The sequence below is a fragment of the Anolis carolinensis genome, chromosome 4 (genome assembly GCF_035594765.1).
Source record: "Anolis carolinensis isolate JA03-04 chromosome 4, rAnoCar3.1.pri, whole genome shotgun sequence".
Lineage (NCBI taxonomy): Eukaryota > Metazoa > Chordata > Lepidosauria > Squamata > Dactyloidae > Anolis > Anolis carolinensis.
Genome location: NC_085844.1, coordinates 130,023,354 through 130,035,387, shown reverse-complemented (window position 1 = coordinate 130,035,387; position 12,034 = coordinate 130,023,354). Strand labels below are relative to the sequence as shown.

General features: G+C 38.8%; 1 protein-coding gene and 1 long non-coding RNA gene across 10 annotated transcripts in view; one reads left to right on the top strand and one right to left on the bottom strand.

Moving 5' to 3' along the window:
• Positions 1-12,034, top strand: part of prrc2c (proline rich coiled-coil 2C) — an 81,843-nt gene that overhangs the window by 49,882 nt on the left and 19,927 nt on the right. For all 9 annotated transcript variants that reach the window (XM_008117819.3, XM_008117817.3, XM_008117815.3 and 6 more), the window contains exons 21-25: positions 513-698; positions 4,469-4,720; positions 6,592-6,820; positions 8,182-8,385; positions 9,863-9,975. In XM_008117819.3, coding sequence (XP_008116026.2) covers positions 513-698; positions 4,469-4,720; positions 6,592-6,820; positions 8,182-8,385; positions 9,863-9,975 — 984 coding nt within the window. The remainder of the gene's footprint in view (positions 1-512; positions 699-4,468; positions 4,721-6,591; positions 6,821-8,181; positions 8,386-9,862; positions 9,976-12,034) is intronic.
• LOC134298254 (uncharacterized) overlaps positions 1-12,034 on the bottom strand; it is a 41,386-nt gene that overhangs the window by 21,876 nt on the left and 7,476 nt on the right. The window lies entirely within an intron of this gene.

The following is a 12,034-nucleotide window of genomic DNA, read 5'->3' as shown; positions in this document are numbered from 1 at the left end:
CAGTGGTGCTAGCACCTTTGAGTGATAATTAATGCTCAGGTCCCACTCAGAAGGAACATGGTCTACTCTCCATAGAAATGGAAAGCAGAGTTGCCCTTAGACAATTTGGGATAGAATAAGTCTGTGGTAGAGGTTGGGTCAGTGGAGCAGCATCTCTCTGTGTGGTTGGCATGGTGGCAGTGACAGCAGCACAGAAGGACTTTATTTTGGCATTACTACATCTGGTAGGGGTTTTGTGCAAATCCATAAAGCCCCTAGTAACTACTAACAGGAAAATGACAATCGTAGCAATGTTTTGTCACTAGTGACATACCCTCATAGCTGTTACAGTTGCTAGTAAGATGCTATGTCTTAAAGAAAATTGATAGGAACCTTCACCTTTCATGATCATAACTTAACTTGCTAGTATAAAAGTATTTTTTACTTTTATACCTAAAAGTATTTTAAGTACACCATTCCAAAATGAAAGCATGCTTGATGATCAAAATTTGAATTCTTGGAATCTTTAATAGGGAACGACAGCTGGCCAGGAGAGTGGAAATGATTTGGGAATAGAAACTATTCAGTTTGGAGCTCCAGCATCTAGTGGAAGTGATAATGAGGTTGGTCCAGTTTCAGAGAAACCTTCTGAGAAGCTTCTTGAACCAAAAGAGCAAAGGCAAAAGCAGCCTCGGGCAGGCCCAATAAAGGCACAGAAGGTAAGTGAAACATCTGTCTTTGATACCCTGGGGGTTAAGAGTGGGCATAGGGAAAGTGGGGGAACCTCTGCACTTGATTATAAGGATAAAAATAATGATTGATGTCATATTTATGCAAGAAGAAAGGAAGATTTTGTTGCCTGAGTAGCATGTGAATATACCAAAGCCCTACCTTTGGTTGTGACATGTTCAAAGTGGTGTATGTATTTAAGAAGCATTAAGTGCAGAAGCCTCATGTTCAAAAGCTTACCTATATATGGAAATAGAAATGGCCTTACAGTGAGTGGCTTTAAATAAGTTATATTATCATTATTTTTCCCTTTAGTTTTGTTATTTCAGATAAAATAAAGGATGATTAGTCATCATACATTTAAATGTTTGAAATACTGTGTTTTTACAAAATGGACATTCAGATGGTGTTGGTCAGGTGAAAACAGAAATCCAAACATTTAATCTTATCTCTAGGTCTAAAAGTGCCTCATTCAAGCTTTTTACTTCATTACAATTTGGATAAATACTGCCATGGCCTGTGATTCTAGTGATAGTTGTAACTACCATTGTATCGGCCTGTTGAGCTTTTCATTCCATGTATTGGATCTCTTTTGGATTTGAATATACTGTATATGTTTAAATTTAATTTGAAGCTGTAATTTAACAACAAACTTCATTAGGTATAATCTACCTGTTACTTCTGTTCTCACCGAATGGAAATGTAGCTTTCCAAGCATGGAATAATTCACGTTGCCACCCAGATGAGGCAAGGGATCACATTAGAGTTTGTTTGAAGCCAGATCCTTTTTTGTAAGATCCCTGGCTGCTCCTTCGTCTTTTTCATTTGCCTCACCCAGAAAAGGTTGTATTTGTACTCCACATTTTCTGTGCTATTTTTTTTCCTTATTTTCACTTTTATCTATTGATTCATCCTCCAACCCTATACAAATGAAACAAAATGCCCTGTACCATCTCATAATGCTTATTGACATTATGATTCTTTTGATTCCCTAATATTTATCCATCCTTCCACACTGCTAACCGTTGCTCCTGCATTTTCTCTTTGGTATTTTCCATGTCTTCCTGGGCATGGGAAAGATCAAAACTAAATTGTCTAAGGGCAACTCTGCCATCCAGTCTGAAATTACCCTGAAGCACATCTGGATTATCCAGAACCACCAGCTGCTTCCCTTGGGAGACATAGAAATGTGCACCTGCCAGCCATCTCAATTCTCTCCTTTGGAACCTCTAGCATTGTTCATGAGAAGGACTTAGCAAAGATAGATTTTATGCCCCTGGAAGCAAATCTTAGTTCAACCAACAATCACGACCAGGCAGAGGCTATTGAGATCTCTTCAACCTTCTATCACAAGAACTTGGAAGCAGCTACCTATGAGTGTGGACTTTCAGTTTAAGGGGGCAGTTGAGGGAACTGAACCAAGCACAGTGGCCACCTCCACTCTCCCTAGTGTAACTCCCAACAGTTTAAACATTGATGCCTCCCTAGAAGCTGCAAAAGGCACTAGATCCAAAATGCTGTGGCCTAAAGTGTATTTAAGCATTTACTCTGCTCATGGTGACCCTTTGAAAAACATAACCATGATACCCACTGTCTTGTACAAGAAAATAAAGTGTTAGCTTAATTCCCAGTATTTTTTTATTACTGTGTCTGTTATTTTGCCCTTTTGTGACCAGGACTTATGGTTACATTTTCCCACATTGGCAGCCGAACAAATTCACCCCCTTAAAAAATATGTTTAAAGACATAGAATTTCTTCCACATATATGCCAGCCCCTGTCCCTCCGTGAAGGCACATTCTACACACATCTTACTTAGGCCTCACTTAATGCAGATCATAGCCATTCCTCAAATGTCAGTCATCTTCTTCCTCATCAACATTCTTTTCTCCGGCTCCTTTTTGAGAAGCAGCTACCCCTAACCACCACCATCTGGAACCCGCCTTAGAGGTACGACTGGAAGCACTGCAACATAGTTCCTCTGATTCCCAATTGCCCCAAGCGTTCAAAAAGGATACCATTGTTGATGGTGTTAAATGCCGCTGAGAGATCTAAAAACACAGGACAGAGATATCCACTATAGCGACCATAGCAGTTTCAATTTATAATCTGCTTTGAAACCTGATTGAAATGGGTCAAGGAAATGTGTGCGATCCAAGACTGCCTGTAGTTGGAGTGCAACTGCCTTCTCAATCATCTTGCCAAAAAAGGAAGATTAGAGACTAGTCTGTAATTATTAAGGTCCAGGGCATCCATGGTGGTTTCTTTCAGCAGTGGTTGAACTACTGCTTCTTTTAAGCAAGCTGTAAAGTTCCCCTCCCTGAAAGATGTAGTAAGAATTTGTTCTATTTGAAATCGAACTGCATTTCTTCCCTGGATGACCAGCCAAGATGGGCAAGGGATCAAGAGAGTAGGTTGTCCTCCTTGCTTGCCCAAGCAATTTGTCCACATCAATAGTACTAACCAGTTGATATTGATCCAGTGTAATCTCACTTACAGTGTTGCTGGACACCTCACTATTGACTTCTGCTCCAATGACCACATCTGAGTCGAGATTTTTTTCCTGCAAATTGGCTATTAAAGGCATCGCAGTGAGCTACTGAAGGTTCTAATAATAGATACATTGGATTAAAATCAAAGAATACAGGAACAAATAAATAATCAAAAGCAAAAAAGGAAAAGACAAGAGACAAATAATAAGACATTAATACAACAACGTTTACGCTAGTCATCGAGGGTGTTTCCAATCAAATCAAGCCAAATAGTTGGCTCCTAACTGTTTTTTGTGTGGTCATCTATTAACTCTCCCGTCCTCTTCCCTCCATATGCTGTTGATCTTCTAGCAGCTTTTCCTTGACTGTGTCCTTTTGCACTCTGGCATATGGGAACTGAGGAATAGATCAGGAATACTGATGCACACACAGAAGAAGGGGGGTGGGGTGGAGGCCACTCAAACTCATTTTGTTTAGCTATATTTTTCTGAGAAAATCTGCACTGGCATAGATAAGAACCCTTTATTTGAGTTCACAGATTGCCACTTGAAGAACCATAGTTACATGTAAACATGTTCTTCTCCCTCCACCCTAACTAGGTAGATTAAGATATAAATTTTGTGGCCAATGAGTTCCATGCTTCCCAAATCACAAAATGTAACATCACATTCAACCAGATTAGCAGTTACATCAGCAGCCTTCTTGACCAGTGCTCCATTTAAGAAAATCTGGAAAGCCATAACCTGCACTGTTCCCTCTACTTTAACAAAACACTATAAGCTAGATAAATTTGCTTCATCTAGGGGCCCCTTTGGCCATAGGGTCCTACTTCAGGCCCTGCCAGCATGACTTCCTTGCCAGATTCCTGTCTTTACTAGGATGACTTCTTCTCCACCAGCTGAGGATGGCACATTGGAAAACTTACCACGAATGCCCATTCTCACCAAGGAGAAAGAGCCATCCAGATCTGTCCTAGGGTGGCAACACTCCCACTGTTCTATTCTTCTTCTGAGGACTCTTCTCTATCTTTCCTGTACTCTTGGCTAGGGAATGAACTGAAGGAGGGACCATGGATCCTACAGAAAATGACTTTGCCTAAAGAAATAATGTGACCCTTGCCTGGGCAGCAACAGGAGTTAACCCATACTTGGGTGGCTCTTTCTTCTTGGCTAGAGTGGACACTCACCGTAAGTCCTCCAGTGTGCCATTTCATCCTGTGGCATTCAGCATGCATAACTTTTCATACTGAATTTTTCTATTTATTTTTAGCTTCCAGACATGAGCCCAGTAGAAAATAAAGAATATAAGCCAGGTCCCATTGGGAAAGAACGGTCGCTAAAGAACAAAAAAGTAAAAGAGGCTCAGCAAGGCAACTGTGAGGTACAAGAGAAATCCAGTCCTCCTACAGTCCAAAGTCCAGAACCTATTCCTTCAAAAGAAACCAGTGCAGCTGCTGAGCTTGGTACTGAAATGGGAACAATGATGTCTGTATCTGCTCCAGAATTTGAAGCAGCCCAGAAGGTAAGAAACAATTGCCGTGGCTGTCTAGCCTAACTCACTAGTGCCAAGTAAAAATAGTTGTAGCTGAATGCAGCTCAGTATCCACCAATAGAACTGCTGCTGTCAGCAGAACCTCTGTGTGTTTGTGTGTTTATGAATCCCACTTGCAACTCAAGGACATGCTTACCTCTCCTTTTGCTTTCATCCTCTAGTATTGTGGTTCTCAACCTCACAGAAATCCTAACAGCTGGTAAACTGGCTAGAATTTCTGGGAGTTGTAGGCCAAAACACTTGGGGACCCACAGGTTGAGAACCACTGCTCTAGTAGTATGAGAAACATCTTTAAATGGTTTTCAGGCAATGAAAAAAGTGGAATGTTCAGTTGTGCTAACAAGTTGGGCTGTAGCACAACATTAAATTTGGCCCCAAGATACTAGGTTAAAGAAAAAATGGAAACATCTATTGATAGCACATCTTCTCAGTTAAATAATCTAAAGCAAGATTATTGCATTCATACAGACTACAGAAATATTATGAACACATATGGTATTATTAATCTGTGTGGTTTAAAAATGTAATTTACTTTAATTTTAAAATCAGTTTCTTCCCTTTCTTTGGTACATGTAAGGCTAATTGTGAGAGTGTAGCTAATATCCAGGAATAAGACAACATGTAAATATGTACATATTCAGAAACATTAACCTATGGTTGCCTCAATTAATGTAATTTTATTGTTATCTATTTTTATTCTGAAATTCTACCAGTGGCTGCTGCATTTCCCCCTTTGGCTTATACTCGAGTCAATAAGTTTTCCCAGTTTTTTGTGATAAATTTAGGTGCCTCGGCTTATATTCAGATCGGCTTATACTTGAGTGTATACAGTATTTATATTATATGTTTTATTTATATGTATGAATTTTTCTTTTGATTTCAGAATTCTGCTGTTAACTATTTCATTGAAATCTAGTAAACATGATCATTTTTTAAAATTAAAAAAAAAAGAGTTAAAGTCTTCCGATATACAAATCAGCATTAAATTGTGCTGTGTTATCAGTGATTATGAAAATTACTTTTAGTTTTACCTCTGTTTGTTTTGCTTCCGTACAACCTAATAAGAACAAACATGTTTTACAAAGCAAGTTTATCTCTCCATGATAAAAATGAAAGATACAGTAGAGTCTCACTTATCCAACATAAACGGGCCGGCAGAATGTTGGATAAGCGAATATGTTGGATAATAAGGAGGCATTAAGGAAAAACCTATTAAACATCAAATTAGGTTATGATTTTACAAATTAAGCATCAAAACATCATGTTAGACAACAAATTTGGCAGAAAAAGTAGTTCAATATGCAGTAATGCTATGTAGTAATTACTGTATTTATGAATTTAGCACCAAAATATCACGATATATTGAAAACATTGACTACAAAAATGCGTTGGATAATCCAGAACGTTGGATAAGTGAGTGTTGGATAAGTGAGACTCTACTGTAGTGCTATTTTTGAAACTGTGTGCTTATAGTTTAAAACTTGAAACTGAAAAAAAATCTGTTCGATTGATTGTGTTGTTAGATCATTTTAATATATGAAGTTAATAGCCATTTCTAATAGATGTTCTTGATGAACTGATTTTTCAATAAAAAATAAATTGTGGTACTGAACATTTCCACTTGATTTTAATCATTATTGTGTCTTCTCCCCTATTCTGTTTTAGAAGCATATTACTGTTTCCATATTGAATGTTTTTACTGCAGTGTATTTTCCCTGGCAGCTAACTAAAGTATAGGTGCTCTCTAGTATTACTTTATGTGACTATATGACAATCTGCATATTCGATCTACGAGGTATTAATAGCTATCTCAGAATAAAATAGTTCCTCTTTTTGAACAGATGGAATCTGCTCGCAAAGCATGGGAGAATTCACCAAATGTGACAGAAAAGAATTCACCAGTGACTTCAGCAGCTTCTCCTGTTACTGGTGGCAATAGTAGTGGAAGTGGAGTTGGGAACAGCAATAGTAGCAGTGGACCAACAACCAGTGGTACATACAGTTCTTTCTCAAGTGCATCGATGCCTCCTATTCCTGTGGCTTCAGTTACACCTACAACATCGTTGTCAGGTATACACTTTTTGACTGTCCTAAAAGTTACTTGGTCCTTTGCTATGTTATCAAGCTTTCCTTGTTCCCCTCTTGAGTATGAACACGTGTATAAGTCAAATTCATTGGATGGTTCTTGAGCTCCCTTCGGATCTATTTATACAAGGAACTTGGTCATCTACATTTTTAGTATTCACACAAGGTTCCTGTGGGTCCTCAGTACCCACTATGCAGAGACAACAAGCATAGTGTTCTCAGTTAAAATTGGAGGAATATATAAAGTACTTCAGGTTTTTTATTAAGGATCTTTTTGTCTAAATTGACAAAAAAGAGGTTGTTTCCTTCAAAAAGAGGAACCTCTTCCAAGTAGTACTTGTTCTTTCAAGGCTAATATTAATCTTTCTCACTCCTCAAGTGTGCCATTTTGAAGTAATAGCTATAAAAAGCTTGATACTCCTTAAAAAGAAACCATTCTGTGTTCGCTTTTGTGATTAAAATTCCTTCCTTTGACCCAAAGTTTTTGTCATAATTTTACCTGGATGCCTCTAGACTTTTGGTCTGATTGTATTGTAAACCGCACAAATTAGTGCATATTTCATCCAGTGTTAGCTAGTTCAGTTTTTATTTTCTGTCTTGGAATCCTAGTAAGCCATGGAACTCTTGAAAAGAGCTATTTAGAAATACTCATGGGAAAGAAAAGGGCAAATATTCTAAAGTTCAATCAAGCCAGATGACATGCCCTGTGTGTAGGGAAATAAGTAAGCTGGGTGGGGTACACACGATTCTGGATGGAATTGTGTTCCCTTTGAAGGACCAAGTTCCCAACACTTGTGGCCTTTGCACTGTCTGTAGAAGGCACAGGTAGGTGGTGATAGTCAGGAATGCTGTAAAACTTGCATAGGCTAATATCATCTATGATCCTACATCGTGAAAGTTGACCTAAGATTTGATGAAATATGCACTGGTTTGATTCAGACGGGTTGTGATGAATTGTCTTTGTGGGTGACTTTTAATATTTAAGCATAAAATAGACCATCCAGGCATTCAAAGTTGCACTGTATTCTTCATCAGGCAAATATGATAAAATTCAAACAGAACAAAAATGACAATGCTAGATTTACAAGCCTGTATTTTGTCTTGTTTTGTCAGTTAAAATAGTTTGGAGGGATATCGATTCACCCTTCTTTGGTAACGCGGGAACTGGGAAACAAAGAAACATAAAATTCAAGCAATATAATTTCAATTGAATTAGCAACAGAAACAGTGGCCTCTGCTTTGTGGAGCATCATAAAATGAGAGAAAGATGCTGGTAGTACAAGCTTTTGTAGACCAAGTCTATTTCATCAGATGTTAAATAATTGCTTTTCTATTTATAATTTTAGGAGCTGGAACATACACCACCTCTTCTCTTAGCACAAAAACCACTACCACTTCTGACCCACCCAATATCTGCAAAGTGAAGCCACAGCAGTTACAGACAAGTAATTTGACATCCGCCAGTCACTTCTCCCAGCTGAATTGTATGCCATCGCTAATTGCCCAGCAACAGCAGAGTCAGCAGGTCTATGTATCCCAGTCAGCAGCAGGTAATGCTATGTGGTATTCATCACAATATGTTTGGGGGTTATATGCTTGTTTTCCCCCCTCTCTTTAGTCAGTGTTGATTAAATTCACAATCAGTAGAGGAGTAGTTCACACAGGAAAGGGTTATCTCCTACTGAACATAGTTTCCTAGTGGGGAGGAGAAAGCCTTCTCTGTTCTTGACTTTGGATATTTGGGCCAAATCTGTGGAAGTTTTAAACCTACTCAGTAAACTTCCTTCTGTGCCCCTAAGTGTGGTAGAAAGTGCAAACACAATTGCACTTCTTCCATGTTCCGAGGCAGAGAGTTCCATTGTTGAACATCTCTTACGGTCAGGAAGTTCTTCCAATTTTTTTTCCTGCAATTTGAATCCATTACTCATTGTTCTAGTCTCCAACGCAGCAAGAAAAAAAGCTTGCCCATCTTCAATGTGACATCCTTTCTAATATTTAAACATGGCTATTATGTACCCTCTCAGCCTTCTCTTCTCCAAGCTAAACATATCCAGCTTCCTAAGCTGCTATACATAGGGCTTGGTTTTCAAACCTTTGATCATTTTATTGCGCTTCTCTGGACACAGTGTTATTCCAGATGAGGTCTGATCCAAGCAGAATAGAGTGGAACTATGATTTCCCTCAATCTAAACACTATACTCCTGATGATGTAACCTAGAATTACATTGGCTTTTTAGCTACACCATCACTTGTTCAGTATGTGGTCTACCACAATTCTTAAAACCCTTTCATATGTACTGTTTCCACACCAAGTCTCACCTATCCGTTACCTGTGCAATATATTTTTATTGTTAGTTTTAGTCTAGCTCTCTAATCTGTTCAAGTCATTTTGTACTCTGATCCTGTTCTCTTGGGTATTAAAGATAACCCCCAATTGAATGCCATCTGCAAATTTGATAAACATGGTGAATACCGTTTGGATTTGGCCAATTAACCAATTCCCAATCCATCCAAGAGTCATGTTGCCTAGCCCATATTTTACTAGCTTCTTTGTGAAAATTCCATGGGGAACCTTGTCAAAGGCCTTACTGAAATCAAGATATCATCCATCCACAGCATTCCCTTCATCAAAAAAAGGTAAGGTTTTTCTGGCATTACCTGTTTTTGAGAAATCTATATTGACTTTTTGTGAGTATGGCATTCCTTTCTAAGTGCTTACAGATTGTCTTTTTAATGATGTCAGGTTGATTGGGCGGTTAATGTTTGGCTTCCCCTGCCCTTTTTTTTTTGAAGATGGGGACATTCATGCTGGAACGTCTCCTTTTCTCCAGGAATTCTCAAAGATGATTGCCAATGGTTCTGAAATTACTTCTGCCAGTTCTAAGTTTTAAATCATCTGAAAGATTATAGGGTTTTTTTGCCTTTGGAATTCCTGTTCCCTCATATGTACAGCACTTAGACAAGCCAATGTACTTTTTATGCTAGTTAACTTACACTTCTTCACTCTTTTCCCCTGTTGTTCTATAGCTCAAATTCCAGCTTTTTATATGGATACAAGTCATATTTTCAACACTCAGCATGCACGCCTTGCTCCACCTTCACTGGCTCAACAACAAGGATTTCAACCAGGACTCTCGCAGGTATTTTTGGCAGGATGGTAAATTCCTCGACGGCAAAGCTTATGCAGATCTCTATGAAGCTCTGTCTAGCTCACACATGTGCAAACTTCAACCCTCCAGGTGCTTTGGATTTCAATTCCCATAAATCACAGGCACTTACCAGCTGTTAGGAATTGTGGGAGTTTAAGTATTATTTATTTATTTATTTGCTTGCTTGCTTGCTTACATAATTTCTATCCCTCCTTTCTCACCCGAAGGGACTCAAGGCAGCTAAAGCCCAAAACATCTGGGAGGCTGAAGTTTGCCCATGCCTGATCTAGTCTATGACCTCCTCCTCAGTCCCAGTCCCCTTCCCTTATTTATTTATTTATTTACTATAATTATACCCTGATCTTCTCACCCCGAAGGGGACTCATAGTGGCTTACAGATTAAGATAAAATGTAATGCCACGATTTACACACACACAAATATAACATTTCGAATTATAAAACAGATTGAAACATATAGTTGCAATAAAACAAATCATCCTGTCTCCCTGATAATCTGACAGGGAAAATGCTTCACCTGGGCTGTGTGTATTTTAAAGTTAATGGTGCTGGTGAGAATAGGGGAGGGTAGAATTGAGCCAAAGTCAGAGCCAGCCCATGTTCGACTTCATATTAATTCACAGAATCCATCAGGTCATAACTCATATCCTAGGATGGGCCAGAAGCTTGGTCCCACATCCAGGTCTTCAGCCTCTTCCTAAAAGACATGAGTGAGGGGGCTTCCCTAATCTCCCTTGGCAAGGAGTTCCACAGCCACAGAGCCACCACCGAAAAAGCCCTTTCCTTGACACACTCATAATCATTTAGGCCCAGAAAAAAGATCATTTTGCTTCTAATGGGAACCTTTAATCAAAACCTAATACCTCAAAAAAGGAAGGAGATGTCATGTTATTATATAAATACATGAATAGTGAGAATTCTATATAGGATATGTGGATGGATAATTGCTATCACTATTAAAAGTGGGACATACTGCAAATGAGGCTTCGACTATCTATTGTGAATGTCACTGTCTAGTTAAACAGAATTATAGCAACAACCAGTAATCCTAGTAGGGCATTTATATGCAAAAAGGAGGCATACTGTTACGCAAGTTTATCAGTTGGAGTGACTGCTCCACTCTGCAGTTCCTATAAGTCAGTGTGGGTAACAGACAGGGTGGATATTAAAACAGAGATAAATAGTTACTGTGTTTATGTTCAGTTTTTATTGTTAACAAATTCAAATGCCCCCAAGTAGGCTACTCAATTTTTATTTTAATAAAATCGAAGGAACCAAGATCATCAATAACTTTTTGTATCTATAAATTTGTGAGCCAAAGTGGTATAGTGGTTTGAATGTTGGACTATAACTCTGGAGGTCAGAGTTCAAATTTCTGCTTAGCCATAGAAGCACACCTAGTGCCCTTGGACAAGTTGCATTCTCTCAGGCCTCTTCCACACCCTGCTATATCCCAGAATCTGATCCCAGATCATCTGCTTTAAATTGGATTATATGATCCCCCACTGCCAGATAACTTGGGATAAACAGATAATCTGGGATCAGATCCTGGGATATAAGGATAGTGTGGAAGGGGCCTCAGAAACCCTCCTTCTGAATAAACCTTGCCAAGAAAACCCTGTAAGTGGAAAACTACTTGAAGGCAAACAACAACAAATCACTATTTTAAGTTAATTAAATTCTAAGTGAATTTGTATTACGTCATGCTAGTGAGAGATGGGTAGAAACTGCTAGAACTCTGGTTGCTGATAGCAGGTACTTTCACAGAAGATAGTATCTGGGTTGCTTTGAGTTTTCTGGGCTGCCTGGGAGAATCCTTTGTTGGGAGGTGTTAGCTGGCTCTGATTGATTTATGTCTGGAATTCCCCTGTTTTCTGATTTTAAAGTTTTCTTAATATAGGTAGCCAAATTTTGTTCATTTTCATGGTTTCCTCCTTTCTGTTGAAATTGTCCACATGTTTGTGTATTTCAATGGCTTCTCTGTGTAGTCTGACATGGTAGTTAGAGTGGTCCAGCATTTCTGTGTTCTCGA